This window comes from Solanum pennellii, chromosome 3, assembly GCF_001406875.1.
Source record: "Solanum pennellii chromosome 3, SPENNV200".
Lineage (NCBI taxonomy): Eukaryota > Viridiplantae > Streptophyta > Magnoliopsida > Solanales > Solanaceae > Solanum > Solanum pennellii.
Genome location: NC_028639.1, coordinates 1150770 through 1178708, shown reverse-complemented (window position 1 = coordinate 1178708; position 27939 = coordinate 1150770). Strand labels below are relative to the sequence as shown.

The following is a 27939-nucleotide window of genomic DNA, read 5'->3' as shown; positions in this document are numbered from 1 at the left end:
ATCTCCAAGTAAAATTAAGAATATTTCACTACTAAGCCACAATTTTGTCATAGTTTAAAAGTCAGTTAATGATTTGCCAAAAAGAGTTAGGATCCTTATTCTTGTCTCAAAATATTGATGGTTTTTGTATAAAATAAACAAGTATATTAAAGAAATATGTAATATTGATGAAGAAATGAAGAAAAATGGTTGAAAAATGATGATGAGAGTTAATTAAGGATTTTATAAATCAATTGAAAAATATGTCTCAACAAATAAAGAAGAATCACATATAAACAAAGTCCCTAAATGAATGTGTATACACATGTTTGACCCCGTATCTCTTAATCTAATTAGTGATAATTTAACTCTATTTTTTATATGAAGCTGGGATAGTTAAATAGCTAACCAACTAAGCTGTTAAAATTCTCTGTTCTATATAATCGTAAATATGAAATAAGATTTTTTCTTCCAATTATACTATTCGGCATACTAAAAATCATTAGAGCTGAGAATCATATGACCTCAAAAAATTCAAATTCCAGTAATAACAAAAAATACCAATATATGATTTCTTCTTATTTAGCCTACCTTTGATAATTAGTCGAAATACACACATACTGGCCTGGAAAAATTCAAATTCCAGTAATAACAAAAAATACCAATAGATGATTTCTTCTTATTTAGCCTACCTTTGATAATTAGTCGAAATACACACATACTGGCCTGGAGACATCATGGTTATCGAAAAATAAATCATAATTTTTGCTTATAATTGTGATTTGTGAATGATTTTTGTGTAAAAAACTCTATTAATTTACTACCAAGAATTATTTCAAATATGGTCCTATGGTCTAGCGGTTAGGACATTGGACTCTGAATCCAGTAACCCGAGTTCAATTCTCGGTAGGACCTTTACTTTTTTTTTTTTTTTAATTTTTTAAATTTATTTATAAATTATCTTTCTTATTTAAGTGAATGTAAAATTTTTTTATATCGAGTTGTCTTTTGTTAATAAGCAAATATGGAGTCTTGATTTTGTTGGAAAAAATACAACCATGACATCGATCTATTTGAAGAGGGATTCGTTTCATGAAAAAATAATAATCCTTGACTACGAAAATCGCAATACAAGCACTCCCTTTTCCATTTGTTTCTTAGAAGAAGAATTTAGCATAAACCACAACCCCCTATGCTTGATTCTCGTCCTTTGGTCACTCCTTTTACTAGTGGTATCGAGCTTCCCAAGTTGGATGTCACTTCCTTTCTCAAATCCCATCTATTTCAATTCTTCTATTAAGTCGAGTAACTTGATGAAAATAATTCAAACCTACATCATTCTTCAAGGAAAAACTTCTAAAGTTTGTAACTTTAAACTGGCACACCAATGAACTAGAAATGCGATTAATATGCACAAAATTTTCACCAAAGAGTTCATCATCTGCTATATATACCAAAAATCTACTTTTGACCTAATATATATAGTGAAATTGTTGAACTTGAACTTGGGGTCTTTCAGAAACAATCTCTCTACCTTCATAAGATAATGATGAAGCGTGTGAACACTTCAGCCTCTCCAAAAACCCCACTTATGAAGTTTCACGGGATATGTTGTTGTATATATAGTGAAATTTTCCAACAACGGGTTCATATGAACCACTTCCGGCCCGGTTTAGTACCTATTGTTCAACCATGCCAATATGTCACTATGAACCACCTCAATATTTTCATCAGTCTTTGCAAATAACAAAGAATGCATCACACCATCATAAATCTTCAATGTCTTCTCTGTCCTTTCAGCCAATTTATACTATTCCCTACTCACTTCTGGATCAGTGACAACATCAGCACACCCATGTACAACAACAACAACAACAACATAGTAATATCTGAGGAGGGTGGTATGTATGCAGCCTTATCAACACGGTTGTAAGACCAAACCAGGAATGGCAGGTTGAGCGCCACATGTTAGACTATTCTCTTTGAGTATATGTGATATTTCACCACCATAGGTATCGGAGAACTTTCTTCATCGAATCTTAGTCAAATAGAAAGAAATCACAATTGTCTAGAGACAGAGTACATGTTATCACAAGCATAACTACCAAATAACTTTGCCACTACAACTTAGACAAATAAAAAGAAATCACTTAAGCATAAATAACATTCTTTCAATAGTCATGCAGCAATATGATACATTCATAAGAAAATGTACAATCTTGATTAGTCTAAATGGAAAGCTTTGCCATCAAAGTCTGCAAAATACAGATAATCCAGTTCACATCATTCATAGGAATAGAGAAGTTATAAAACATGCATTCATAAGTAAACACAGAATGCTTCAAAGCAAATATCCAATCTTGATTCTGCTGAAAAAATGCAATCTTTATATCTAGTCTACTTGGCAAGCTTTACACATCATTCTTAGAGAAAAGAAACTTCTAAAGTTTGGATCTTTTAACAAATATGACACACACTAATGAACTAGAAATGAGACTAATACGAATCAGATATGTATTTAATCCAAGTGCAGACAATTCAGCATGAGTGGCGGAGACACGACTTTCATCAATCATCAAGGGTACTGTATATACCTAATAAGTACTTTCGACCTTTGTATATATAGTGTGATTTTATTCATACGAACCCATTCAGCTCCTCTAGATCCGCCCCTGCTCAGCATCTATCATTCAACCATGCCAATATATCACCACGAACAATCTCAACATTTTCATCAGTCTCTCCAAACAACAAAGAATGCATCATACCATCATAAATCTTCAATGTCTTATCCGTACTTTTCGCCAATTTATACAATTCCCTACTCACTTCTGGATCAGTAACAACATCAGCACTCCCATGTAACACTAAAAATGGCATATTCACATCACATAGTTTGCTACTAACATAATCAGTCACACGTAAAAGCTCAACAACAGTACCCAATCTTGGTTTTCCAAAATACCTATTAGGATTCCTCCCACCAATAATCCTTTTTTCAGGTACTTTAACAGATTTTTCCAACAAATCAGCTGTTGGTACAACAGCCAAAGTTGGTGCAAATCTTGCAACTAATGTCAAGAATTGAGCAATTGGCCATATAGGTTTCACTTTATCAGAGATTTTACACATTGGGGCTATCAAAATCCCACCATTAAACTCTTTAGGTCTTTTCAAATGAATCAAAACACAAATTGCACCACCCATTGACTCACCAAAGAGGAATTTAGGCAAATCTTGAAATTCAGTATTTTGGGTCAAAACAAAACTGAAAAAAGACAAACAATCATCAATAACTAAATCAAGATTAGGTACATAAGCTTTAAGACCTTGAGATTGGCCATGCCCTTCAATGTCAAGAGCAAAACAAGCAAAACCCTTTTTAGCTAAGTGAATTGGGGTTGCTTGAAATGTCCAACTGATATCATTTCCATAGCCATGGATCATAAAAATGATACCTTTAGGTGGGGTTTTGGTTGGGGGTAACCATGATCTTGTGAAAAGGGTTAAATCTCTAGGTGAAGTGAAAAAAGATTTAGTAGATTTGATACCTTGAAGAGTATAGTAATCTTCTTCTGAGGTATTTCCCCAATAATGGTGGAGAGGAGATTTGTTTTGCTCTTCCTCCATTATAGCAATTGAGTTTTCTTCTCTTTGGCTGTGAAGAAGACAACAAAAATGAGTGGACAATTCTTGTTTTTTTTTTCCTACTTTTATATATTATATATTTCTTTATTTATATTGAAACTCGGACTAATTCAAATTTATATAATTTAAAATTTTATTTGGAAACAACTTTTTTAAAAATTATTTCCTCATGTTCATGATTAGAACTTGAAATTTCTAGTTAAAAAAGAAATAGTTTCGTTCGGTGTGATATATTTTTATTCACAGTTACTCCCTTGATCCATAATGGTTTGTCATGTTAAGGTCATGCACTCCTCAAGAAAAATTTAATACAATGTGTAATTTGACTAATATAACCTTATCAAGAATATCAAAAGTCTACCTAACTTTTCAATTGAATTACACTATCATTAAGGGCAAATTAAGAAAAAAGTGACCAGTTGTTTATTGATTATTTAAATTGACAATTAATCTTGGACATTTATTTTTAATATATCTGCCAAACAATTTTGGACCGAGATAGTATAAAAGTTCTATTTTTTTTCCTAATCAAATTTTTTGACATATTTGTTGGAAGTTATTGTGGTTTAAGTGTTTCTTAATCATGTTGAAAGTCAACTCAATCAAATTAGTAATCAAGTTGTTAGAAAATATTATTGAGTCATGTTCATTCATAAGCCACATTAATTAATTCATAAATGGATTAGAATTATATAATCAGTATAATGAGGTTGAGAAAAAAATATGGAGAGTTTATTTTTATATCCGGTAAAGCTAGAAAAATTATTTTTAAAATACTCTCAACTAAAAAAAAAAGAGAGAAAAGAATGAATAGATAGTCCTAAAAAAACCATAGTTATTGAGCTATAAATATATAATTATTGTAGACATTCACATTTCGTGAGATTCTACGTGTTCAAATTTAATTAGAATTTTTAGAGCTATTCAATTCTAAACCCTAGTTCATATCTTTATAAAGAGACTATACTCCCTTAAAATATCTCTCGAATATTTCACGAATTCATAGAGAGATCAAAATCCATTATTCTAATTTTAGAAATATAATACATCACTAACGACCCTCAATCGAATCATGAATAAATTAAATCTTTTGAAAGAAGAATTAAGGGAGATACAAATTTCAGAATCTTGATATATTTTTTTCATATTTTATTTATAATTGCTATTTAATTTCCATCGCCTTTAAAATTTATGGCAAACGAGAGTAGAATAATAAGAGTTTTCTTACTTTTTTGTTAGGCTGTGGACAAAATATATTAATTATAATTCTTAGGAGCTTGCCTTCAAACAAAAAAAAAATTATTGCCAATGCCAACTTAGAAATTTGATAAGAAACAAAATCAAAGAAGAATATGAAGACTAAAAATTGCTTGAAATATAATATATACTATATTATTACAACATTTAAATAAAAAAAAGTGATTTCCCAATTCCTTGCAAGAGTTACTTTTGCAATCACTCTTTCACAATAATAATATTTTCAACAATTACATGAAACATAATCTTAGAATATGTGAAGCAAGCCCTTTTGTAGACAAACCAAAAGAATTATAATTCTTAGGGCTTTGCCTTTTAACATAACTTATCCCAACACCAACTTGTAATTGTTTCATATTTTTCTCATAATTGACACATGCATTGACTTTGACAATCTCAATCTTTTCCTTTATTTTCTTTTCTTGAATTGGCATTACTTTAGTTTGTTCATTTTGACCAAGTGGAATGTAAATAGCTCTCATTATATCTTCAAGTATTGCTGATTTTGTATCAAATAAATTGCAAGAATTGAAGAACATGTGAAACACATTTAAACAAGAAAGGTGAAGGAGCTTCATTGTTCTTGGCATATCATTGAATCCATCCATTAAAACATTTTCAAGAAATTCTTTCTTTTTATCTCCCAATATCACTTTCACAAAATCAATTGAATCTTCAATTTGTCCCCTAGGGTTTTCATTCAAGTGAAGCAATGTGTAGTTCATCTTCCCAACTTCCATTTCTTTCTGCATTTGATCATGTACAAATAAAAATTAGTATAGGTACAAATTCATAATTTATCTATCGCTGACTCCTGTCTTTTTATAGTGTTATATGCAAGTAAAACCTTATTAAAAACCGCCCCTAAAGTCTATACGCGATAGATAGACTCCTGGAACGATGACATATTTGCTTACTTAAACATAATTTCTTTCCACGAAAAGAAGAGAAATGGAATAATAGATCGGCATCATTTCATATAAGCAGGATCTTTATTACGTTATTTTATTTTATAAGATAATGTAACTATAAATAATTTCATTAAGGCGTGTATTAATGGACTTACTTGATAGCTTTGGATGTCATTCAACAAACGAGTTGTGGTCATGAGCAACTTTGTAATGTTTTCATATTGGCCATTAATTGGCCCAAACATTTGATTTGGCAAAATAGTACATCCAAGAGAAGCAGCATGAAGAACTAAAATATGTGCACCAATTGATATCATGCCAACTTGTAGATATTTATCCCTAGATGGCAAATTTGAAGTTTTACTCCATGAGCTTTCCATCATCCATGCATCAAATGTCTCCTTCCACTTTTTTTTTTTTTTTAAAAAAACAAAATAAAAAAAATTAACTTTTATTAATTCCGTAATTTAAAATATAATCGGTCGATATGTAATATATCTATAATATATGTATAATTGTGTGTAATCAATTGTGTACGACTAGAAAAAGTAAACAATGAACCCGATCAACTATTTTGTGTAAACATTTCTTAAAACAACTACATTTTATAATAATATTTGAGTCCTTAGGTCGAAGGGGGGCCATGAGTTGAACATCCATCGTCGAAAGATTATAGTACTCTCTAATTTGAATATCATTGGAGGGATTTTTAATCTCGTCATGCTATATATACAACACAACTTTTTTTTTCAACTGATCACTTTTCGATAAATATCTCTCAGTCCCTCCCTTATACCCTACTTATAGGGATAACGATGGTTCATATATATTTCTTCAAAATTTTATTTGTTATTGAGTTTAATTTATATACACGGACAGTTAAATAATATGAGAAAACTTACCATGTGTCTAAGTTGTGGGGTGATGTCAATTTTGTGTTGAAGATGATACATTTTGGCAACATCACACACAAGATCATCAAGTGCTTCAAATATGATCTTACTTGGTCCATCAAGATTCTTTGCATCCCACCTATGAAAAAAAAATTATAACTAATTAATTATCGAGATGAAGTTTTATACACTAATATATAAAAAATATTTACACGATCAGATTATATATATATATATAAAATATTTACACGATCAGATTATATATATATATGGAATTACCTTTGTATTGCCTCACTTAATATATGGAGTTCACTTAAAGAGGCTTCTTCATCATAAAAATCATCAGCAACAGTAATAATTATGGAACATTTTGCAACAATTAATCTAAGAAAAGATTCATAAGGTAGAAAACTACTACTACTTGCTGCACTTGCAAAATAAGAATAAGTAGTTTTTTCTCTCCCAAATCCAATATCTACAAGCCCTTTCTCTTTTGACCACCTACAAATCCAAAAATAAAATAAAATAAATAAATACATAAAATAGAAAAAAAAAACTTTATTGTAATGATTAGAATGATGTGATATAATACAAATTTAATTAATATACACTAGTAATATAAAAATAGTTTATACTTTGCGGGTTTAGGATTCTAGTTCTTTCTACGTTTTAAATTTACAATCGTATGTATTTAATGATATTTTAAGACACGTCTGGATTAAAGCTATTGAATTCTATCAAATCCGTACCATAAATGGTGCATCCGATCTTGATTAAGAGAATACTTTACCTCTTGTTTGATCATATATTTTAAGTTTGAAATTTAAAAATTTAAATTTTTGAAGTTGTGTTTGAAGTTTTCTCCAAAAACTAGTTTGGGTCCAATTTTAGAAATTTGAAAATATTTTGAAGATATATACTTTTAATACAAATAATTTACACTGTCAGTACATAAAAATTAAAATTACCGATAATATTATTTATGAAGATCAAAGGAAATTGTGTTGATACCTCTTTAGGTCTTCCAATTCCTTCCTATAAATTGACTGTCGATATTCATAATTTTGCACAGCTAATTGCATTAACTTTTCATTTTGCAGATAAGACAACCTAAGAAAATAATATTTTTTAAATTAATTAATAATATATAGACTATGTAAATAATAATAATAATAATAATAACAATAACAATAATAATAATAATAATATATACTTACCAATAAAATGAAGATTTTCCAATAGAGTGAGGGATAGATTGATTTAATTCAATCCATAATCTGTGATCAAGATGTTCTAATCGAGCAAACCATGGTACATTCAACTCATGCTCAATCTATAAATAAACAAAAAAAAATTATCATGTAAAAAAAAAACATTATTTCAGCTACAATTTCATCTGAACTCATAATTTTGATACGAAGTATAGATACATACGTAAACATTTACTAAAATCTTAACTAATATTTGTTATGAATTAGTAAAATTTATAAAAAAAAATTCATTGAAGGTTCAGTATTCATATAGGAGCTCAACTAAATTCAGATTCACACCAAAAAATCCTACATTGAGAATAAAACATTTTCTAACAGAGACGATTTCGTACGAGGGACTCAAACCCGTGACCTCTAATAAGTAATTACTACTAATAAAAAATTTTGTTTAAACAATCTATGTTAAGTACTAGTATTACTTACCACTTTTTGAAGTGATGGAAATAATGATAAATTATCATTATTCATAAGAAAATTTCTGGCAAAAAATCTTGCTTCTTCCATTTGAGATTCACCATTGAACATTAAATCTGTGGCTCTATAAACATTGTACATGACATATGTAAATTGTTCTTTGTTCTTTTCTATTTTGTCCTTTAGGTGTGGTTGAAGGAACCAACAAAAACTTCCTGCAATAGACAAAAAAAAAAAGAATAAAATTATTGAGTGTTTAAACATAAAAACTATAAAATTTGAAAGAAAAAAATATTTTTTTTTGGAAAATATATTAATTTCAAAGTTATTTTCCCAATGAATTTTAATATTTCTTTTGTTTTGAGTGGTTCAAACTAAATTAAATGAAAGAAAGGTTGAACAACTTTATTATTGAAATTTGTACTCGAGAGATAGCTGATGATACACTGATAAGAAATATATGAATTTTCAAGAAGAAAGAAATCGCGGTAGTCCGTCTGGATCCATAATTAAATAGTAATAGTAATCTATTTATTTTTTTTAAAAAATAACTTTCGTCGTACCAGATAAATATATTTCACAATACCTTGATTTATTTTGTAGCCTTGCAATCTAAGAAGCCTAAAAACCAATGAGTCCTTTAATAATTTGTCTGGTAAATCATCACTTGTTTTTTCTTCTTCTGATGATAATAAATACTCACTATTATTCTTTAAATTATTTATTTGATAATTATTGTAAACTTGGTCAAGAATCTGTTGAATTTCTTTTTCAAAATGTTTAGCCAATCCCATTCTTTGTATATTATCAACCATGCAAAGCATTTTTAGCTCTTCATCCACTGGAAATCTTGAAGACACTGCCAAAAAAAAAGAGAGAGAGCAAAAAATATGAAAATAAATAAATTAGGATTTAAGACAAAAAAATATTCAACAAAATGAGCAAATAAAAGGTTTATATCCAAGTAAAGATATAAAAATATTATAGTAGAGATGATATTTTTCATATGCCTAAACTTTTACTGATAGAGTTATTTAATATTTGTGCTGTTATAACATATACATATCCCATCGAAGGGATAATCGAGTCGCGTGTTGATTAATTAATCCAAATACCATAATTATTACCCTTATTTTATTTATGTGTTTTAGTTTGACTAAACACGTAAAATGAGACATGTTCTTTAAAATATTCATCAAAAATATGCCATGTCAAGATATTGGAAGTAAACAATTACTATGAAAAAGTAATATCTGCTTTTTTTTTAACAAAATTAATAAAAGAAAAAGTAAGACACGTAAATTGAAATCGTAAAAATATTTATAACAAACCTCCATTGGGACATTGTTGAACAATTGACTTGAGGTATTCAAGGCATTTTTTATTTCCAGTAGACATGAAAGCTTGTGCTTCACTAACAATATTATCATTGAGCTTTTCACTGAAAAAAAATAGAAATTTTTTTGGTGAATATATAATTAAAAATGAAATATAAATATATATATATATATATGTATGTATGCATGATTAATTTGTTTTATCTATACACTTTTTTTTTCTTATATATGTAGTTAAAAGACAGGAAAATCCATCGTTATAATTACATGTTCAACAAAATCCAACAAAAATATGTATATTATCTAAACATATAATTTTGCCTTTAACCTAAATTATCCATCACTAAAAAACCTAGTAAATCTTTATTATTTTATGTAGATTTCGTGTGGAGTATATAGTTTTATTTTACGTACACATTTTCTTAATATGTAAAAACATCATCAGAGTTAAAGATTCAAAAGAATTCAGCAAAAACATGTATATCATCTAAACATTTAATTTAGTGTAAATAATTTTGTTTTTCTATAGTTTTGATTCAAATTTTATATTTTTTATTTAAGATATAAAAATAATATATTCAAAACCCGTTTGTGGTCTAGACTCTATAAACTAAACTCGTGTTGAGTTATTCTATTTGTAAGGCTATGTAGCCAACATGTCCAAAATTTAGAGTTAATAAATTCAAAATGAATTTGGAACTTTTAATAAATATATTGTTTTATGCATAAAAAGGAATTGGGCGATTTGTTAAAGAATGACAAAAAGTTTTATATCGGTGCTTAATGAGATGGGTAGACTCTTTATAAATTGGACAATCTTCCTCCATTTGAGCTAGCTTTTGAAGCGTGAGTTAGGCCTAAAACCTAATTTAACGTGATCTATTAAACTGAACGAATTTCGTCTTAGATCTGTATTTTGCATGCATGCAATTATATAAATTACATGAAAATTATTATATATTATTACCTTTCAAGAAGTGCTTTCTTCTTCATGATGACATCAGATAACAATTTGTTTGATCCATTGACAATAATAATTTCAAGGCCTTGTGCTTTTGCAAGTTGAAGAATTGAAGGGAAAACTATTGTGAACCAATTACATGGAAAACATTGAGAATTTTCCTTCAAAAGTGTATACATATTTGCATGAATAAATTTCAAGCCTGAAAATAACAACACATCAAATGTCATTTTAAGTGACAACAACAATAACAATAACAACAACAACGACATATTCAGTACTGTAATTCATATCTCATAAGTGAAGTTTGTGACTGTAGCCCGACAAGATCAATTTCAATTCTTTGATAAAAGATTGCATTGTTTACTCCATTAATACCTAAGCAAAAATTACGTTCATTAATAAACTATAACGTGTAGTTAATTCACTAAACTATTCTTATTTAATAAATGTCTCTTGAAAATTGAACACTATTAGTTAAAGGGAGTATAAGGATATTGTTTGAAAAAACATAGTACTATTTTTTGTCTTGTATTCCTTAGTGTGTCACTTATTTTGGGATAATTTTTTTTGTAAAGGTGACACCCGTTTTGGGACGGAGGGAGTATATCTGATTTTTTAAAATGTATATTGTGTATATGTTTAACCCTCTTTAATTTCTTCGTGTGTTTATTTTTTCATATTTTGAACTTCCTTAATTAATGAAAATCCTAGCTAGCTCCGTTGCTGAAAATTATCGTAAGATGTATGCAGTCCTTACTCCTACCATTGTAGGATAGATAATTATTTCTGATTAATAGATCCCTGACTCAAAGAAAGAAAAACATATCAAAATAATTTGAGAAAAGAAATAACAGAAGCAAAAATATAATTTAATAAAGTTTGTGCCTTTTATTTCAACAAAACACAAATATTTCAAATAATAAAATCCACTATCTTTAATTATGTGCTGGTTATAAAATTTAAGAAAAAAAATGAAAGATTATTAGAACGATAATCTTTAACAATATCATGACAAAATTGTCAGGATATTGATGAGGGTAGAATAAAATTTATTATAGTATAGTAATAATAATAATGCGTGCAACACAAGTACTAGTCAAAACGTGATTCTTACTTAAAAAATTCAAATATCATAGTATCTAAAAGTTGTAAAAAAAATTTTGAAGATATTATGTGAGGCGATATTTTGGAGTATTCAAGTAACATAAAATCTAGGTTTATATATTGTTCGAATTCTTCAAATAATTTTGTATATTGTTTGTCAGATCACGTAAAGGTTATCCATTTTTGAGGGATCGTCCAATACAGATATATCAACATTCTGGAGAATCCGAACAACATATATTAGAATTAGGTAATAACTAACAATATAATTGTAATTTTTTGCTACTTTAATTTACCTTTTCTTATGTGTCTTTCACCCACATTCCATTTTTTGAGTGCTACCATGCATGCAAGAGTAATAGGGAGAGTATTAATGGTGGGAATTTGATTTTCATCATTTGATTCACCCCAAAACCCTTGCTCATTTTGGTTGTTGAGAATCCAATTTAGACAACTCACAAACATAGGACCATTAGCTTCTTTTTCTTGATTATCAAAAGGAATCATGGCCAACCAAGCAATGTCATAGGCAAATATTGTTTTGGTCAAAAAAGTGTTGAAATTGTCTTGCTTTGAGAACAAATCTTTCTTGATATCATGTACAAGAGATTCAATAGAAGACAATGATGAGGAATCCATGAGAATTGCAAAGAAAGAGGCTATTAAAATGATGTATAGATAGAACTCTAATTAGTTGAAATGATGTTTTGAGAGAGTGATTATATTGTGGAATATTCAAGGAAACTATAGGACTATATATAGAGAGGGAAATGGTAGAATATTCCATATTGAGGATTTTTTTTTAAAAAAAATTTCATCAGGGATCTGATACCCTCGTTAGAGTCTAGCTAAATTCGAATTAATGTAGAGAAGTCCCACATAGGGATGTAGTCTGTACCCATGAGGACTCAAGCCCGAGACCTCAGGGTTAAAGATGAAGAAGTACTTGATTACCACTTCACCACAATCCTTGTTTGTAGGAACACATGTTTAAAAAAAAATATTCTATATATGTACCCCGTGACAGTTTTTTATTGAGTTCAGTTAGGTTTACAATTTTCATTTCTAATCAATGATATCAAAGTTAAATTTTAACTCAATTTTACGATTTACCTAATGTATTACATAATCATCTTATATTTTTCATACTCTAGATGTTGAACGTAAGGTCCGGTGTTTGAATTCTCACATTATAAGTGGGACATGGGGTTACTATGTAAAATATCCTTATGTGGTCCACAATAATTTCATTTGAACAGACTTTTAACTTGAGTTATGTTCAATGTCTATTATTTTACGTGTTTATAAAATTTAAATGCACAATTGAATAAAGGTAGTAAAAAGAAAATTCCATAATATATTTAGAATTAAAAATAACTAAAAATGTAAAAATAAAAAGTCTTTACATTGTTATCGTATATTATCAGAGTATAGAAACTCTAAGGTCCGTTTGGCTATGATCTTTTCTCTTTCTTTTTTTTTTTTTACTTTTTACGATTTTTTTTTTCCTTCACTTTATTTAAAATTCACCATTTGGTCATTAAAAAAAAATCTCAAAACATGTTTTCACTTTTCCAACTTTAATATTTTCAAATTAAATAGAAAATAATTTTATTTTCATGATCAAACGCCGCTAAATACGAAAATTGTGGGCCTAGTCTTTTTAAGCCAGTACGTCGTTGACTGCATTCTTTATAAATACAAAGCTTGTATATATATACCACAAAATTAAACTTCATGGTTGTTGTTATCTGTACGAATTAAATATATTTATTCATTTAAAAATATCGAAAAGACTTTTGCAGCAATGGACATTATTTTCTTATATAAATTCACACACTTTAAACGTTTTAATAAAGTTTCTAAAAAATGGTATAGTTGAATAATATTTGTGCTTTTTTTTAAGGTTATGTAGAGCCATCTTAATTTGAGCCTTATATAGAAAATTATAGATAAGTTCGGATTTAATATATATTATTTTATTTGTTTTAATTTTATAATTTTATAATTTTTTTGTCAATTATTTTTATAATATTTGAATGTATTTTTAAAATTAGTTTGTGATGATTGATAAATATGATATATTGAGAGTTTTAATTTATAAAAACAACAATAATAAACCTTAAATGACTAAATCATTCTCGAATATTTTTGAAAAGCACACGCGTTGACTGAAACATCCCTCTTATATATATATATATTAATAAATAAAGGGAAAAGGGTCAAAAATATCTCTCAACTTTGGTTTATTGTTTGCTTTTATCCTCGCCGTTAAAGTAAAGTTAAATTTACCCCTCCCATTACTAATTTCATCAAAATTATCCGTCTGAATATATCTTTATTATAGTACTGATTAGTTTTCCTTTACCATTGTGTTTATTTTACGTATTTAATTATTAATATGTTATGTTTGAATCTATAACCTCTCTATCGTCTTGATGTACAAATAATAAAGTAACATATATACCGACAAAATCGCCACTTAAGATTATTATTATTATTATTATTATTATTATTATTATAAATCTGTACTCGTTACTAAAAATAATTTATGAAAGCAATAAATAATATAACTACTAGTTAAAAAGAAATTGCTAGTGAAGCATTGAAAAGTCCTAAAGATTTTCTTGAGGAAAAATAAAGATACTTTTTGTGTTATTTAAATATAATGTGTGAAAATATTAACGTAATTTTATAATGTTATTTAGTATGAAGTTTTTACATTAAGTGGTCCATATTATTCATTGCATTCGTAAATTATTTATATTAATGAGTGCAAAATTAGTACTATAGTAAAGATATCCATTTGTTATTGAATATATTTAACCGGTCAAATGTGGTTATATATAAACTTCATATATATAGTAATGAGTCCAAAATTAGTACTGTAATAAAGATATATTTTTTTATTTTTAAATATATTCAATTGTTCAAATGTGGTAATATATAACCTTAATATATATATATGTATATATATATATAGATATAAATTATTTATAGTAATGAGTGCAAAAAAATTGGCACGACAAATAAAGATATGATTTATTATTTGAATATACTAAACTGGTCAAATTAACCTTAAAAAGAGCAACAATTTTTTTTTTTACTTATAAATGGTTTTTTAGATGGAGACAGAATTTTTTTCTATTTTTAGTATTAGGCAGTTGAAATTTTAGGTAAATATTTTCTCTTTTAAAATAAATTTTTCTTTTTAAGGAAAATAACTTATTTAATTAAAATAGGAAAAATAAATTTCGCAAGTGACATTTTATATTGATTATTAATTTTTCCGTCTTTCAGCACACATCTTCTGACCCCATTCCGCAAACTCCCTATCTTTGTCTCAATCCCAATCTTGTGTAATATTAATCTAGATTAAATATAAAAATATTATTAAAATAATATTTTTTTAATTACATATCGAATCTAAAACATAAATAAAAGAAACTCGATTATTTTACTTTAAAAAATACTCTATTTATTTATTTAAACGTCTAAATCATCATGGTTGTTGTTTTTGTTATGAATAACTCTAATGCTCATCAATATGGAAGAGACTATCCAGCCATCTTGACCAGCCTTTTTTTTAGGCCATTTACAGGTTATATTTTTATTTTATAAAAAAAATAAATAAAATAGTTAATATAATTAAGTATATTGACACAAAGAGAGTCTCTAATAGCAACATATGTATATCGAATGAATCTCACTCTAATATAATAATTACAATCTATAAAAAAAATTATATACATTAAATAGACTATGAGGTAAGACTAAGGGCCTTGCCTTGTGCGTCACGTGAAATGAGCTCGGTTGAATAAAAGCACGCATACATAAGACTTCAAATTCGAGACCCAACCCTCTCTTGGTTCAATAAATTATCTTCTATTTAATTAACACGATCATTTTAAATCTCTAACGAATAATTAGCAACGTCATTATCTCTTTTTTTTTGGCCATTTAATGGAAAAGTATTTGCCATACGTGGCCACACATGCATTACATGTTCTATATTCTCTACTAATTAATTCTCATTGACATCTCAATTATTTGAAATCTATAATAATAATAATAATGAGATTTTGACAATAATATAATTCTATAAAATTTGGACTTACAAATTGGGATTAGCTCGTCTAAGGTTGACTAGACCTCTTCAATTTCTTAATTGGTATAACTAAAAATTAGAATAATAGACTTCAAATTTATGTCCTACTCAATTAATCCCTTCTTTTCATTTTATTTGATTTATATTTATTTTTTTACGACCATCATCACAAATCATAATTACTATAACAATCATCAATCGTTACGAATCTCTAAATTATTCTTTGTTATAGATTAACATTATCATATGTCATAACTATTAAACGTTATCATCAATTATCATTATTAACTAGCTACTATCGACACTCCATTATTAATCAACATCATATATGATATATCCCTAATTTATAATCTTTATTTTAGTGAAATTTAATGAAGTCTTTGGTCAAATAACTAGTTATAAATAAGAAAAATACTAATATAGTTTTACACTAAAAATCTCGTGTTGCACAACACATGGAAAGTAGTGGCTAGATCCAACTTTGCTTGAACTTGTTCTTCAAATATATTTGGTTTCAAATATTTGAATAATATGTAGATAATTATTGCAAATAAGTAATTAAAATTTCTTCCCACAAATTGCAAGTTAAAGACAAACTCTTCCGATTGAGACACCAGATACATGAAAGAGTGACGAGTGAGATGATAGAGAGGAGAGGGAAGCTCGCGAAATTTGTTATGTAACTTAAATACATGTGAATCCAGTTAGATATAATGTATCTAAAATATATTATACCTGAAATTGACCTCATTATCCGAGATAGTGTATACATATCTAGAAGCATCAAAATCTAATATAATACGTTATAAATTAGACTATATTTAAATAATGAACTCTAAATTAATAAAATCTACGTAAATTTCTTTTTTAAAATGATAATATTAAAGACTTTAGTTTTATGTCTTCGAATGACAATTTTAGTGGCTGAAAAGAACAAACTCATATAGAAATAACTGATATGTGTTACACAACACATTAGATTGGCAATTATATATTTCTATAAGATAAAAATATTTATTTTGAAAATTTTGTGAAATTACGTCATATAAATATGCTAGAAAAGGTAAGTGATGGATATTCCTTTACAAAGAAATCCACCGTCGTTATTCGTTAAAAAAAAATAAAAACTCATTCACTATTTTTCAAATGTACAGAGCCCGTTTGAATTTGTTTAAAAAAATAAAAATAAATAAGGGGTGGTAATTTTTTATTTTTAAGTTATTTTTAATTTTATTAAATACTTTTTAATTTATTTTAAATTATTTTATTTTAATTATTTTTATATTTGTCAAATACTTTCAAATTAAAAGATCCACCGCTTATTAACGTAGTCATCTATCAACTACAAGAATTGACACATAAATATTTTTTTTTTTTTTAAAAAAAGAGATTTAACAACTAATTTCTATGAAAGTTAGACTATCAAATTGTGGCTACCTTATCTAAGGTGACTTACCTATTTTCTTCGTCTTAAATTATTTGTTATGTTTTTATTTTTGATCCTTTAAAAAAATATAATAATAATATAATAAAATATTTTTAAAAAATTTACTCCCATTCATATTTTAAAGACATAATTCTAATCTTCATTGAAATGAAATGTTTGTTGTCTTAAACAATATTTAATTTCTAGCAATGATAAAAAAAAAGAAAAAATAATTAATTTTGTACCAAGCTTCTAAAATAATAAACAATTTGAGAAAATAATTTTAAAAAGGATAATAAATAATTTAAAATGAAGAAAATAGTTAATAAATAAATATGATTTTAATTTTATATCCTAATCAATTATTATCAGTCAAAGAACGACTTTATAAATAGTAGATAATGTAGGTTTGTTTTATTACACTAATAAAGCCTCGTGTTGCACAACATATTTAAAGTAGTACAACTTTGCCTCGAACTTATTCGTCAAATGGTTTTAAATATTTGAATATAATATCTTTGCAGTTCAGTATTAATTGTCATGTTTTATTTTTTGAAATTAAATTAATTTGAAAAAAATTTAATGAAAGCGTGATTGGTGTTACTGATAATGTCGATATTCACGTTGCAACCTCCTAAACCCTAGCTAAATGAGGTAGAGCTAACAAACTAATTGAAGTGCTAGTAGAATAACTAGTCGACCGACAATAATTGTTTGTCATGTTTTGTAGCAATCTCTATTGCATTGCCTAAACCCTAGATAGCGTGAAGTATACTGAGAATTTAATTATATGATTTTTTAAATAAAATTATATGGATATTTTTATCGAGCTATATTATTTGTTATGAAAGGATAGGGGCTTTAAGGCAAAGTTAAAATCAAAATTTGAGATTTATGAAATCTGATAACTCGTTTTAATAATAAGTAAGATCGTAATTAAATATTTATACATTTTTAGTCAATTTCAAAAAATCAATTTTGATTTAAAAAGAGGCAAAGTGTATTGATCTAAAATCTTCATATGATTCTCTTTGAATCAAGACTATGATTTTCAACTTTCAAGTTCCATCAATCAAATACATGTTTGCAGGTAAAAAATTTGTTTCTTCATTTAAAACATTATTAAAATGTTACTAAAAATAACTATACTTTAGCATTAAATTTTAATGTAAAATGAAAAAAAACATTTACTTTGCATCACGTGTATCCCCATCTTAATTTAGTCAAATCTGGGCTATATTGTTCATATATTGATCGTAAATTCATATTCCCATAGTTAAAAACTAAGGGTTTACGTGATCGGATTGGTTCGGATTTTTAAAATATCAAATAAATTTATTTGTGTAAAATTTTTAAATTAATAAACCACCAAACTAATAAAAGTCGGGATTTTTTGGATTTTTTAACCTGTATAATATACAATTATCTAACCAATATACATATACAATTCACCTTTCTCCCACTCTTTTCCCCCTCTCTCTCGCCTCTCTCCTCTCTCTCCCAGTCTCGCTCACCTCACTCCTCCAAATAACATGTAGCTACAAATTATAATTATCAAACTATAGCTATAAAGAATAATTAATTATTTTTAAGTGGCTATATATGAAAGTTTCCCAAATAATAATGAGACAAATCAGAAATAGTCACTAGTTTATTAATGTAATTGAAATAAGTTATCTATTCAAGTTGTGAAAGTATCCATTAATTTTTTTTGTATTAGTAATCTCCCTCCAATAAAAAAAATTATTTGTGAAACTCACCCTTTTAAGGAACTTTGAATTGCACAATTTTGTCCCTTTTAATGGACATGTCTTTAATTTTGCTCGTAAAAATTAAACTTATTCATTGTTATAAATACATAAAAACATAACTTATGAAATACTATATATATTTTAAAAATATAAATTTATTCCCTATAAATAAAACTAAGTGATTTATAATGAGCTCCTCCAATTTGGACCTCATCCTTTTGTACATTATCCTATGGCTAACATGTTGAACCATACAATATTATTCCAATGCAATAATTCACAATGCTTACCTTATCTTTTACCATACTATTTTCCCAACCATAATTCCAACTCAATCCAAACTATTTTCAGTCTTTCGCAATCCTCCTCCTTATTAGCTTCTCATAAGTCGACTGTCAAAAGGTCTTTATCAATCGTGATTTGTCATGCAAGGAGAAGAATTATATACGATAACGATGATGATGAAAAAGAAGATAATAATAATTCAGAATTAGCAGTGCTAGAATTTTATAGTCAATCTATGAGAAATGAAGCTCTTCTTGTGAAAGCTCTTGTAGATGAGGAAGATGTTGAAGTTCTAATTTTCAAGGTAAATTTAACTTCCTTTTTTACTTCAATGGCTAAAATTGTAGATACTTTGTATCATAGTTGGTTAATTTTTAAGTCTCAATTTAATAATTTAATTTGACCAAATACGAACTTTATGAAATATGAGAAGATTTTGCCATGTTTCAAAACTATTCAAATAAGTTAGGGTCCAACATAGATATAATATTAGATGTGTCAAAAGAAAATATATCATTCTTTTTAAAATTAGCTAAAAGAGAAAATATCTAATATTTTTACCTGTTATAAAGTAATAATATTTAGAAAACATATAATATAACATAAAAATTATCAATTCTAAAGAAAACTTAAAGATTGTTGTACCATATATATATATATATAATTACTATTTTGTTGTTATTTGTCTATATGGATATTTGATAATTGTTTTATTTATCATTTTTAGGGGTTCTCATCATGCTTGAGTTATAGGACAAGTCCAGATCCATCAAAAAGTGTACTTCCAGCAAGGGCAGTGATCAAATGCATAGACAGAATAAAAGGACCATTTGACCCCTCAAATATTGTTTATTTGGAGAAAGGATTGACTTTGGAGGCCTTCAAGGATAGGATTCTACCAAGGGCAAAATAGTCATTTAATCAATTTATTCTATTTGTTCCGATATTTTATGATTGTTATAGCAAAATGTTGTCATTGAGAACATGTAATACGATATAACATTCAAACCAACTCTAAAGGAACTTGGACAATGAAATATTATTAATAGAAAATAATGATAATCGATAGATCTGATGTATCTATAACATTTTCGTGATAATTACAAACTTAGCTTGAAGCTTTTGTATCATACACATGTTGAAAAAAATTATTAGTAATACTGATTAATAACGAAGTCAGAATTTTGAAATTTATAAATTTTTAATTTACCACTAAATTCATGTTATATCTTGATTAGTGAATACCTTTTCTTGTGGTTTAGTTATTGGTTAATTAGATTTATGCAAGGTGCTTACTTATTTATCCATTATTATTTTATGTATTACTTATTTCATCTTCTATTCAATTATAATATACAAATCTTTAATTATACGGGATTTTAAATTGATAGTCAAATTATCAAAGTCTTATAAACTTGATGTGTTGAATTTTATGTGTAACAACTAAAATGTCACCGTTAAACATGTTTCTCCTTTAATACATAGATAATTCACTTTTTAACCACAAACAACCCCTAATATAAAGATTAAACTCATCAAATTCAAAACCTTAAATCCGCTCTAACCATAGTAATTCCATCCATGCAAAAAATTCATCTAACACAAACCTTATAATAATAATAATTTTTAAAAATCATTAAATATCCATTTATCTAAAAAAAAATTTAATTACATAAAAATTATTTAACCCCAGGACAAAATTAATGGTTATTTTTGCCTCAAAAAAAAAACCAATAATTTTTTTTTCACATAATTAATGAACCTTTTTTGTTTTCTTTTCTTTTCTCTCTCTTTTGGAAACGAAGGAGAGAAAGAAACAAAGGATTTTTTTTGTCCTCATGACGATGATTTTGGAATAGCCAATTTTCCCTCAAAGCCTAAAGGCAAAAATCTCTTTTCTTTTTTTTTTCAACAATTTCCCAAACATCTTTAATTAAAATTTCTATTACCAAAACATAAATTTTGGTCATAGGAATTTGAAAAAATTTTAAATTTAATTCTTCTTCCTAATAATTTTTCTTCGAAAAGCCTTTTTCCGAAAAAAATAAAAAAAGTTATCTTGTTATTACTCGTTGAAAATGGCGAGCGGGGTATTCTGTGGTGTTGTTCCTTTCATTTTCCGCAGGAAACCTTCTTTGTTAAAGGTAATTTTTTTTCCATATAATTTGTAATGTTAATAAAAAAAATGTTTGTATATTGAGAATCTTTATTTAATTATATGAAGAAGAAAAACATAATATTGCATTTTTTTCATTATGCCAAAATGCAAACATAAATGTTTTAATTTTTTCTTTTTCATTTTATTGGGCGCAACGGGAAGAGTTGTTGCCATGTAACGAAGAGGTCACATGAGGGAAAAAACAAATAGTTTCTTACAGAAATGTAGAACCTGGATATAATAGACCCAATGTGGTGTAAGGTTTTTTCTCGTGCATAATAGAAGCTTCGTGCACCAAGTTGTCCTTAACATGTAAATTGATGAATGATACGTACAATAAATCCAACGTGGTTAAGACTCTTCCTCGCGCATAGTGAGAGGTTTGTGTACGAAGCATCCCTTAACATATAAATTAATGAATGATACGTACAATAAACCCAACATGGTTAAGACTCTTCCTCGCGCATAGTGAGAGGTTTGTGTACGAAGCATCTCTTAACATATAAATTGTTGAATGATACGTACTATAGATCCAATGTGGTCCACGCTCTTCCTTGGCGTGTAACAGGAGTTTTGTGCACTGAACTTCCCTTTTTAACTCGTCCATGTTGAATTTTTGACATATCCCCTGTTATAATACCATTAGTAACAATATTTATTTTTACAGGAAGAAGACACACGTAAAACTAGGAGATTACATACTAGAGTAATAAAGAAATTACCTTCCATGTTGGTACCAAGAAGATCAAAAGCAAACAAAGGTTCCAAATCGCGCAACGCATATGGAGTGAAAGCACCAAAAAGTCCCAGATTGCAGGGTTCAAATGTGGTGAAAGCACCAAAAAGTCCCAGAATGTATAGTTCAAATGGGGTGAAAACAATTACAAGAAGTCCAACTTTTCAAAATTCATGTGGGGTGGCTAGCAACTTCAGAATAATGACGGGTATAAGGAACAAGATCATCGCGTTGAGACACTTACTTGATCTTTCTCCTTGTGATGGCTCGGAATCTGCAAATGAGGTACAGATATGACTTCTTCTGTTAGTTTGTCGTCAACACTTGTTAAATCACTTAGTTATGTTGCTCGGACTCTCCAAAGATACTGTTGCACGGACAACAACCTCAGCTACGTAGAGTTATCCTTCATCGAGAAGTTACATTATGTACATAGGTCAAAAATCACCATGTATACATATATATTAAAGGCATAATGATACCTGAACTTGGCCTCAAGTACTGGCAAGTGAAGACTCGACCTTTGAGGATGCACATATAAACAACTTCAACTAGTCTCCTCGGTGTCAGTTGAACAGTCGTACTTACAAAATAATCATTTAGACACCTCCAAAAGTTATGTGTCACGTTAACATTGGCTGTCCACGAGACACAGTGGGGATGAGCTGATGTGTCCTGATGATGTGCATTCTCAAAGTTGGAGTATTTAGTTGCCAATTGAAGCCAAAATAAGGTGTCTATCTTGAAGCACTAGTTTTAGAGGATCCGACACGCACCTGTCAACATTCTTGAAGAGTCCGAGCAACATACTGTCACTTTACTCAGTTAAATATGAATGCCATTTTCAGAAGAGAACAACAAAAAGTGTCCCTTTAACCAATTTTTTTCTTTCATGGCCATGTTTTTCAATAGCTGCTGATATCAACTCTGAGAGATCTACATAAATTGTTCCCTTCGATCAATCCGAATTTTTCGTTGTCAAAAATAGATGGGACATCAATACATGAGGTAATTTACTCCCTAAGTTTGAGCACTTTTAGTATATATATGCAGTACTGCTGTTTATAAGCAAAATCACAACTTATTGAGCTCACCAAAGTTTCCCTTCTCTTTTTTTTTTCAGAAAGTGAGATGCTTTTGTGATATATTGAAATCAATTGGGGAAATGTGGACAGGAAATGATGAGTGGATGTTTACATGCAAAGAGAATTCAAACAGTAAACTAAATGATTTCGAATATGGTATGATCATCTCTCTGTAGTTTCTTGTCTGTCGATTTCTGTTACTATATATTGTTTCTTCTACTTTGATAATTGCACTTTTTTGGTGCACTTAGTGTTCCTTTTTCAGAATACTTCCCAAAACCCCAGTTGTGAGATTACACTAGTATGTTGTATTTTTCGCTTTGATATGCAGTTATAATGATCATTTTCTTATATTACCTATGTAGTGTTGGCATTGCTCGACGACATTATCAAGTTAGCTAGTGATAGGATGCCAGAGATGACGGATGAGGATGAGGACGAGCATGAGCATGAGGAAGAGGTCGAGCATGAGCATGAACATGAGGACGAGACTGAGGATGAGGATGATCAGACGAGAGAAACAAGTACTTCACCTGACGCATTTGAGAAGAATTTTTCGGAGATCTACTCGAGCAACAATTCCTCCCTTTCGAGCTCTCCTACTTCAGTCCTCCCTGAGATAATAACCAATTCCTCAAAGAAGAATGGAAAGGCTTCTATCACTTCCCCTCTTCTCCTATCACTCAAGGTTCAACCTGTTGGAAACCAGAACCCGATTGAGGTAAGACGTCTCTCGTTCCACATGATCCCCAATGCAAATCAAGATTCAGGCTATTCAGTCCAGCTAGGAAGCGATGTCGATGAAAAAGGATCAAATACAGAAGTAAATCAAGATTGTGAATTGATGGACTTACCGGAGATTCTACTGAACAGCCTTGAGAAAGCATCGGAAAATGGTGGCATATTCTGGACCGGTGCATCAAATGGTGAAGCCGTCCCAGCTCGCGTTACATTTGATGTGCTCTTACCTCCATCTTCAGTTTCTAGGTTGCAATCAAATGTAACAGAACAATCATCAGTACCACCTTCTCCAAACATTTTATCACCAAAAATCATAGAATCGCAAGTACCAACATCACCTCAACCTGATTCCTCGTGTGAGAACAACGAGCCAGAACCAGCATCACCACCAGCCCGTATTACATCAGGAAACACAGTAACACCTCCACCTCCACCTCCACCACCTTCAATTACATCAAAAAATAGAGCAGTGCCTTGTCCTCCGCCGCCACCTCCCAGGAAATCAGAAAATGTACATTCACCTCCACCTCCGCCTCCACCTCCATGTTCACCTCACAAAGGACTAAAGGGTATGGTAACCCCACATCCACTTCCACCAAAGGCATCAAATAGAGCAACTCCACCACCCCCTCCACCGACGCCAATGGGAAAGGTAGCTGCACCTCCACCGCCACCAATGCCCATGGGAAAGAGAGCTGCAAATCCACCATCGCCAAGATCAGCACCACCTCCACCCATGCAAACGAAAAAGGGAGGGGCACCTCCACCACCACCACCAACTTTCGCAGGTGCCAAAAATCCACGACTGAGGAAAGCAGCCACTAAACTGAAAAGATCATCCCAAATGGGAAATCTTTATCGATCTCTTAAGGGGAAAGTTGAAGGATCTAGTTTAAATGGTAAGCAAAAGGGAGGCAAGGGAAACTTTAATGCCTCCAAAGGAGGTAAACCAGGAATGGCTGATGCATTGGCTGAGATGACAAAGAGGTGATCTTTCTGAAATCTCAAATACTCCCTCCGTTTCAATTCGTTTGACTTGTTATGACTTCACAGAAGACTACTGAAATGCTCTTTAATCTTGTGGTCTTAAACATTCCGTGTGAAAAGATAAGAATCAGAGAGTTGCTAAAAAAAGGAAAGAGGTGTTCTTTTTGAAACAGACTGAAAAGGGAAGTAAGACAAACGAAAGAGTAATTATTTTGGTAGGAGGCAACTTATTCTATGATGTTTATATTTTATATCTCACAGGTCAGCATATTTCCAACAAATTGAAGAGGATGTCAAAAATCATGCAAAACTAATCAAGGAGATGAAGAAGGCCATTGCTATTTTCAATACATCAGATATGTCTGAGCTCATTACATTCCACAATTATGTCGAATCCCACCTTGAGAAACTAACAGATGAATCTCAGGTTCGTTCTATATTTCTTATCTTTTGTCATAATTAACCATTCCAAGGATGTTGGCTTAAATATTTTCTTGGTGTACAGGTCCTAGCAAGATTTGAGGATTTTCCTTGTAAGAAGTTGGAAGCGTTGAGGACGGCAGCAACTCTCTATTCCAAATTAGATTCAATAGTCTCAACTTTACAGAATTGGCAACCAGCCTCTCCTGTTGGCCAACATCTTGCCAGAGCTGAGAGGTACTTCAACAAGGTAAAAACTAAGTCCCTGGACCTCAAAATTTCTTAAATTTTTTGTGGTAGCAGTTCTAACAAATAGTTCTCTCATATAGATAAAAGGAGATGTGGACACTCTAGAAAGGACTAAAGATGAAGAATCCAAGAAACTAAAAACACATAAGATTCAGTTTGATTTCGGCGCCCTTGTACGCATCAAAGAATTGATGGTGGATGTTTCCTCAAACTGTATGGAACTTGCACTGAAGGTAAAATACAATCAAATTCACACAAATACTAAAACTCTTGTGAATAACTGATACAAAGACACGAATAATTGAAATGCATCTTAAGTATACCTCAATGTATGTATTTAGATAGAGTAGATTTGTCACAATGTGATCATACGAGCACTAACGCACCAGATCATCTCATCACAACTCCGAAACTAAGCATGCTTAGGCGATAAAGTTTGAGAATCTTCACGAACATCTCTAAACTCGTATAAATAAGTTGATATGGAATGCATAGTGCATCATTCAGATCAACACTCTCTACATCTGCTTACGTGGTATTCACATTGGTTAACCATATTTTTGAAATAATGTTGCAATGTCGAATCAGGAAAAGAGAGAAGCAATGGCGGGGGGAAAAGAAGGAGCGGGACCAACAAATGAAGGGACCAAAAAAGAATCAGCCACACAGCTTTGGAAGGCATTCCAATTTGCATTCAGAGTCTATACTTTTGCAGGTGGACAAGATGAGAGAGCAGAGAAGTTAACGAAAGAATTGGCTGAAGTGATCGAGACAGACCTTCATCATTAGATGTATAGTAGGTGGTGCCCATTTTTTTCCCAAACGAAAAAAAAAAGGAAACAAAGAAAGTCACTATATAGGCTGCAATCGAGCAATCAGCACGTTGATGCTATCCCTGGCAAGCGCGCGCCTTGTACATGCTTCATAAGCTACAATGTTCATGCTTATCCCAGGAGAGAATTGCTAGACGAAATACCGTTATTTGTATTAGACTGAGGGGAGAAATTGAGCTAAAATGTAGCTTTAATTTACCCTACCACTGTTCATACATACAATATATATCACACCTTAGTGACTGATTTTGTAGCATGGCTATAGCAGCAGAGACTGATTGTTTTTTCCTAGTTCAACAAAAACGAATACACATTTTACAACTATACATTGATAGTGTAACATAAAAGATAACTACAGGTAATCGTCCATAATAATAAGCCAACTAGTAACTTGGAATAAAGCACGTAACGTGCAGCTACAATGTATATACATTCAATTAGTGTGTATGGTGTATTTGAGCTCAAGTATGACAAATCATGCACTTCTATCATATTAGTACCAAAATAATGATATTCAATAATATTGAAGTTTATATACACTTCCTTGATGAATTATCATATTGTAGAAGTCTATGTTGCTTGGACTCTTAAAAAATATCGCCCAGTATATGTCGTATCCTCCAAAAGATATGCACATTTTAGGATCTGACACAGTTGTGGCGACATTTTTGAAGGATCCGAACAACATAGCTTCTGCAAGCAGAATAAATTTACATTCTAACATGCATACATTGAGCTGATTAAAACTATGAAAATCAAGCAATTCATTTAAGCAAAAAGACAAACAACTGGTGGGCTTCACTTCAAATGTCCATTTTGATTCTACACATTAGCTTACATCACAAATCTCCATCATAGCATGTTCTCTACTTAATAAAATCTACGATATCATATTATGTTAAGAGTATTATCGGATTGGATCAACCTAATAATCAGAGTCAATGATTCGACTAGACCAATAGATTTGTATGATATACTTTTATTTTTAGTCCATCCCAAAAAATACGTGTTTTTTATTTGACAAATATTTATAACTTAGATTAATTAATCTTATTCATTCGCAGTTCAATCCGTACTGATTTTATGTGTGAAAAAGAAGATTATTATAAGCTTGAACCTTTTCGATACAAAAGCCAATGTATTTGCAACAAACAATTTTTCTGTGAAGATGATTTTACTTGTTCTGTAAAAGGATTTTACTGTAGTGAAAATGGTCCCTTATGTATTGATTACACGTGTTAATGTCAAAGATATATTTCAGACCTTTTTCCCTATTATATAAAATATATTCTATGTTTCAATTTACGTGTTTTAATTACTTTGCTTTGTAGCAGATGTTTGATTATGTAATATTGAATGATATAAATTTATGTTTTTAAAGT

General features: G+C 29.5%; 4 protein-coding genes and 1 non-coding gene across 5 annotated transcripts; 3 read left to right on the top strand and 2 right to left on the bottom strand.

The window, feature by feature from the left end:
* Window positions 1–822: 822 nt before the first annotated feature.
* Window positions 823–894, top strand: TRNAQ-CUG. Its single transcript has one exon. It is a non-coding gene; the product is annotated as a tRNA-Gln (tRNA).
* Window positions 895–2148: 1254 nt separating this feature from the next.
* Window positions 2149–3671, bottom strand: LOC107015072 (caffeoylshikimate esterase). The gene has a single exon (XM_015215238.2). The coding sequence runs from the start codon at window positions 3607–3609 to the stop codon at window positions 2656–2658; it is 954 nt and encodes a 317-aa protein (XP_015070724.1). The 5' UTR covers window positions 3610–3671; the 3' UTR covers window positions 2149–2655.
* A 1363-nt stretch (window positions 3672–5034) lies between these two features.
* On the bottom strand, window positions 5035–12493 carry LOC107015071 ((E,E)-geranyllinalool synthase). The gene is made up of 11 exons (XM_015215237.2): window positions 12075–12493; window positions 10678–10873; window positions 9705–9814; window positions 8960–9232; window positions 8383–8588; window positions 7906–8021; window positions 7700–7798; window positions 6968–7189; window positions 6698–6827; window positions 5951–6202; window positions 5035–5630 (listed from the first exon to the last, which is right to left on the bottom strand). Exons 1-11 carry the CDS (start codon window positions 12415–12417, stop codon window positions 5115–5117), a joined length of 2463 nt encoding a protein of 820 aa, XP_015070723.1. The 5' UTR covers window positions 12418–12493; the 3' UTR covers window positions 5035–5114.
* A 6754-nt stretch (window positions 12494–19247) lies between these two features.
* On the top strand, window positions 19248–20478 carry LOC107015070. The gene is made up of 2 exons (XM_015215236.2): window positions 19248–19652; window positions 20076–20478. The coding sequence occupies exons 1-2, from the start codon at window positions 19296–19298 to the stop codon at window positions 20259–20261; spliced, it is 543 nt and encodes a 180-aa protein (XP_015070722.1). The 5' UTR covers window positions 19248–19295; the 3' UTR covers window positions 20262–20478.
* A 645-nt stretch (window positions 20479–21123) lies between these two features.
* Window positions 21124–26883, top strand: LOC107015069 (uncharacterized protein At4g04980-like). Its single transcript, XM_015215235.2, has 9 exons — window positions 21124–21492; window positions 22174–22527; window positions 23155–23250; window positions 23366–23483; window positions 23693–25055; window positions 25317–25482; window positions 25561–25725; window positions 25805–25957; window positions 26313–26883. The coding sequence occupies exons 1-9, from the start codon at window positions 21427–21429 to the stop codon at window positions 26511–26513; spliced, it is 2682 nt and encodes an 893-aa protein (XP_015070721.1). The 5' UTR covers window positions 21124–21426; the 3' UTR covers window positions 26514–26883.
* Window positions 26884–27939: the final 1056 nt, after the last annotated feature.

Excerpts from the sequence above, each read along its gene's own strand:
- LOC107015070 (XM_015215236.2), top strand. The coding sequence starts at position 19,296 with ATGGCTAACATGTTGAACCATACAATATTATTCCAATGCAATAATTCA. Across the intron at positions 19,653-20,075 it reads TTGAAGTTCTAATTTTCAAG|GGGTTCTCATCATGCTTGAG; the intron begins GTAAATTTAACT and ends TATCATTTTTAG.
- LOC107015071 (XM_015215237.2), bottom strand. The coding sequence starts at position 12,417 with ATGGATTCCTCATCATTGTCTTCTATTGAATCTCTTGTACATGATATC. Across the intron at positions 7,799-7,905 it reads GGAAAATCTTCATTTTATTG|GTTGTCTTATCTGCAAAATG; the intron begins GTAAGTATATAT and ends TTATTTTCTTAG. Across the intron at positions 6,828-6,967 it reads TTAAGTGAGGCAATACAAAG|GTGGGATGCAAAGAATCTTG; the intron begins GTAATTCCATAT and ends TTTTTTTCATAG.
- LOC107015069 (XM_015215235.2), top strand. The coding sequence starts at position 21,427 with ATGGCGAGCGGGGTATTCTGTGGTGTTGTTCCTTTCATTTTCCGCAGG. Across the intron at positions 21,493-22,173 it reads GGAAACCTTCTTTGTTAAAG|GAAGAAGACACACGTAAAAC; the intron begins GTAATTTTTTTT and ends TTATTTTTACAG. Across the intron at positions 25,726-25,804 it reads CTGAGAGGTACTTCAACAAG|ATAAAAGGAGATGTGGACAC; the intron begins GTAAAAACTAAG and ends TCTCTCATATAG.
- LOC107015072 (XM_015215238.2), bottom strand. The coding sequence starts at position 3,609 with ATGGAGGAAGAGCAAAACAAATCTCCTCTCCACCATTATTGGGGAAAT.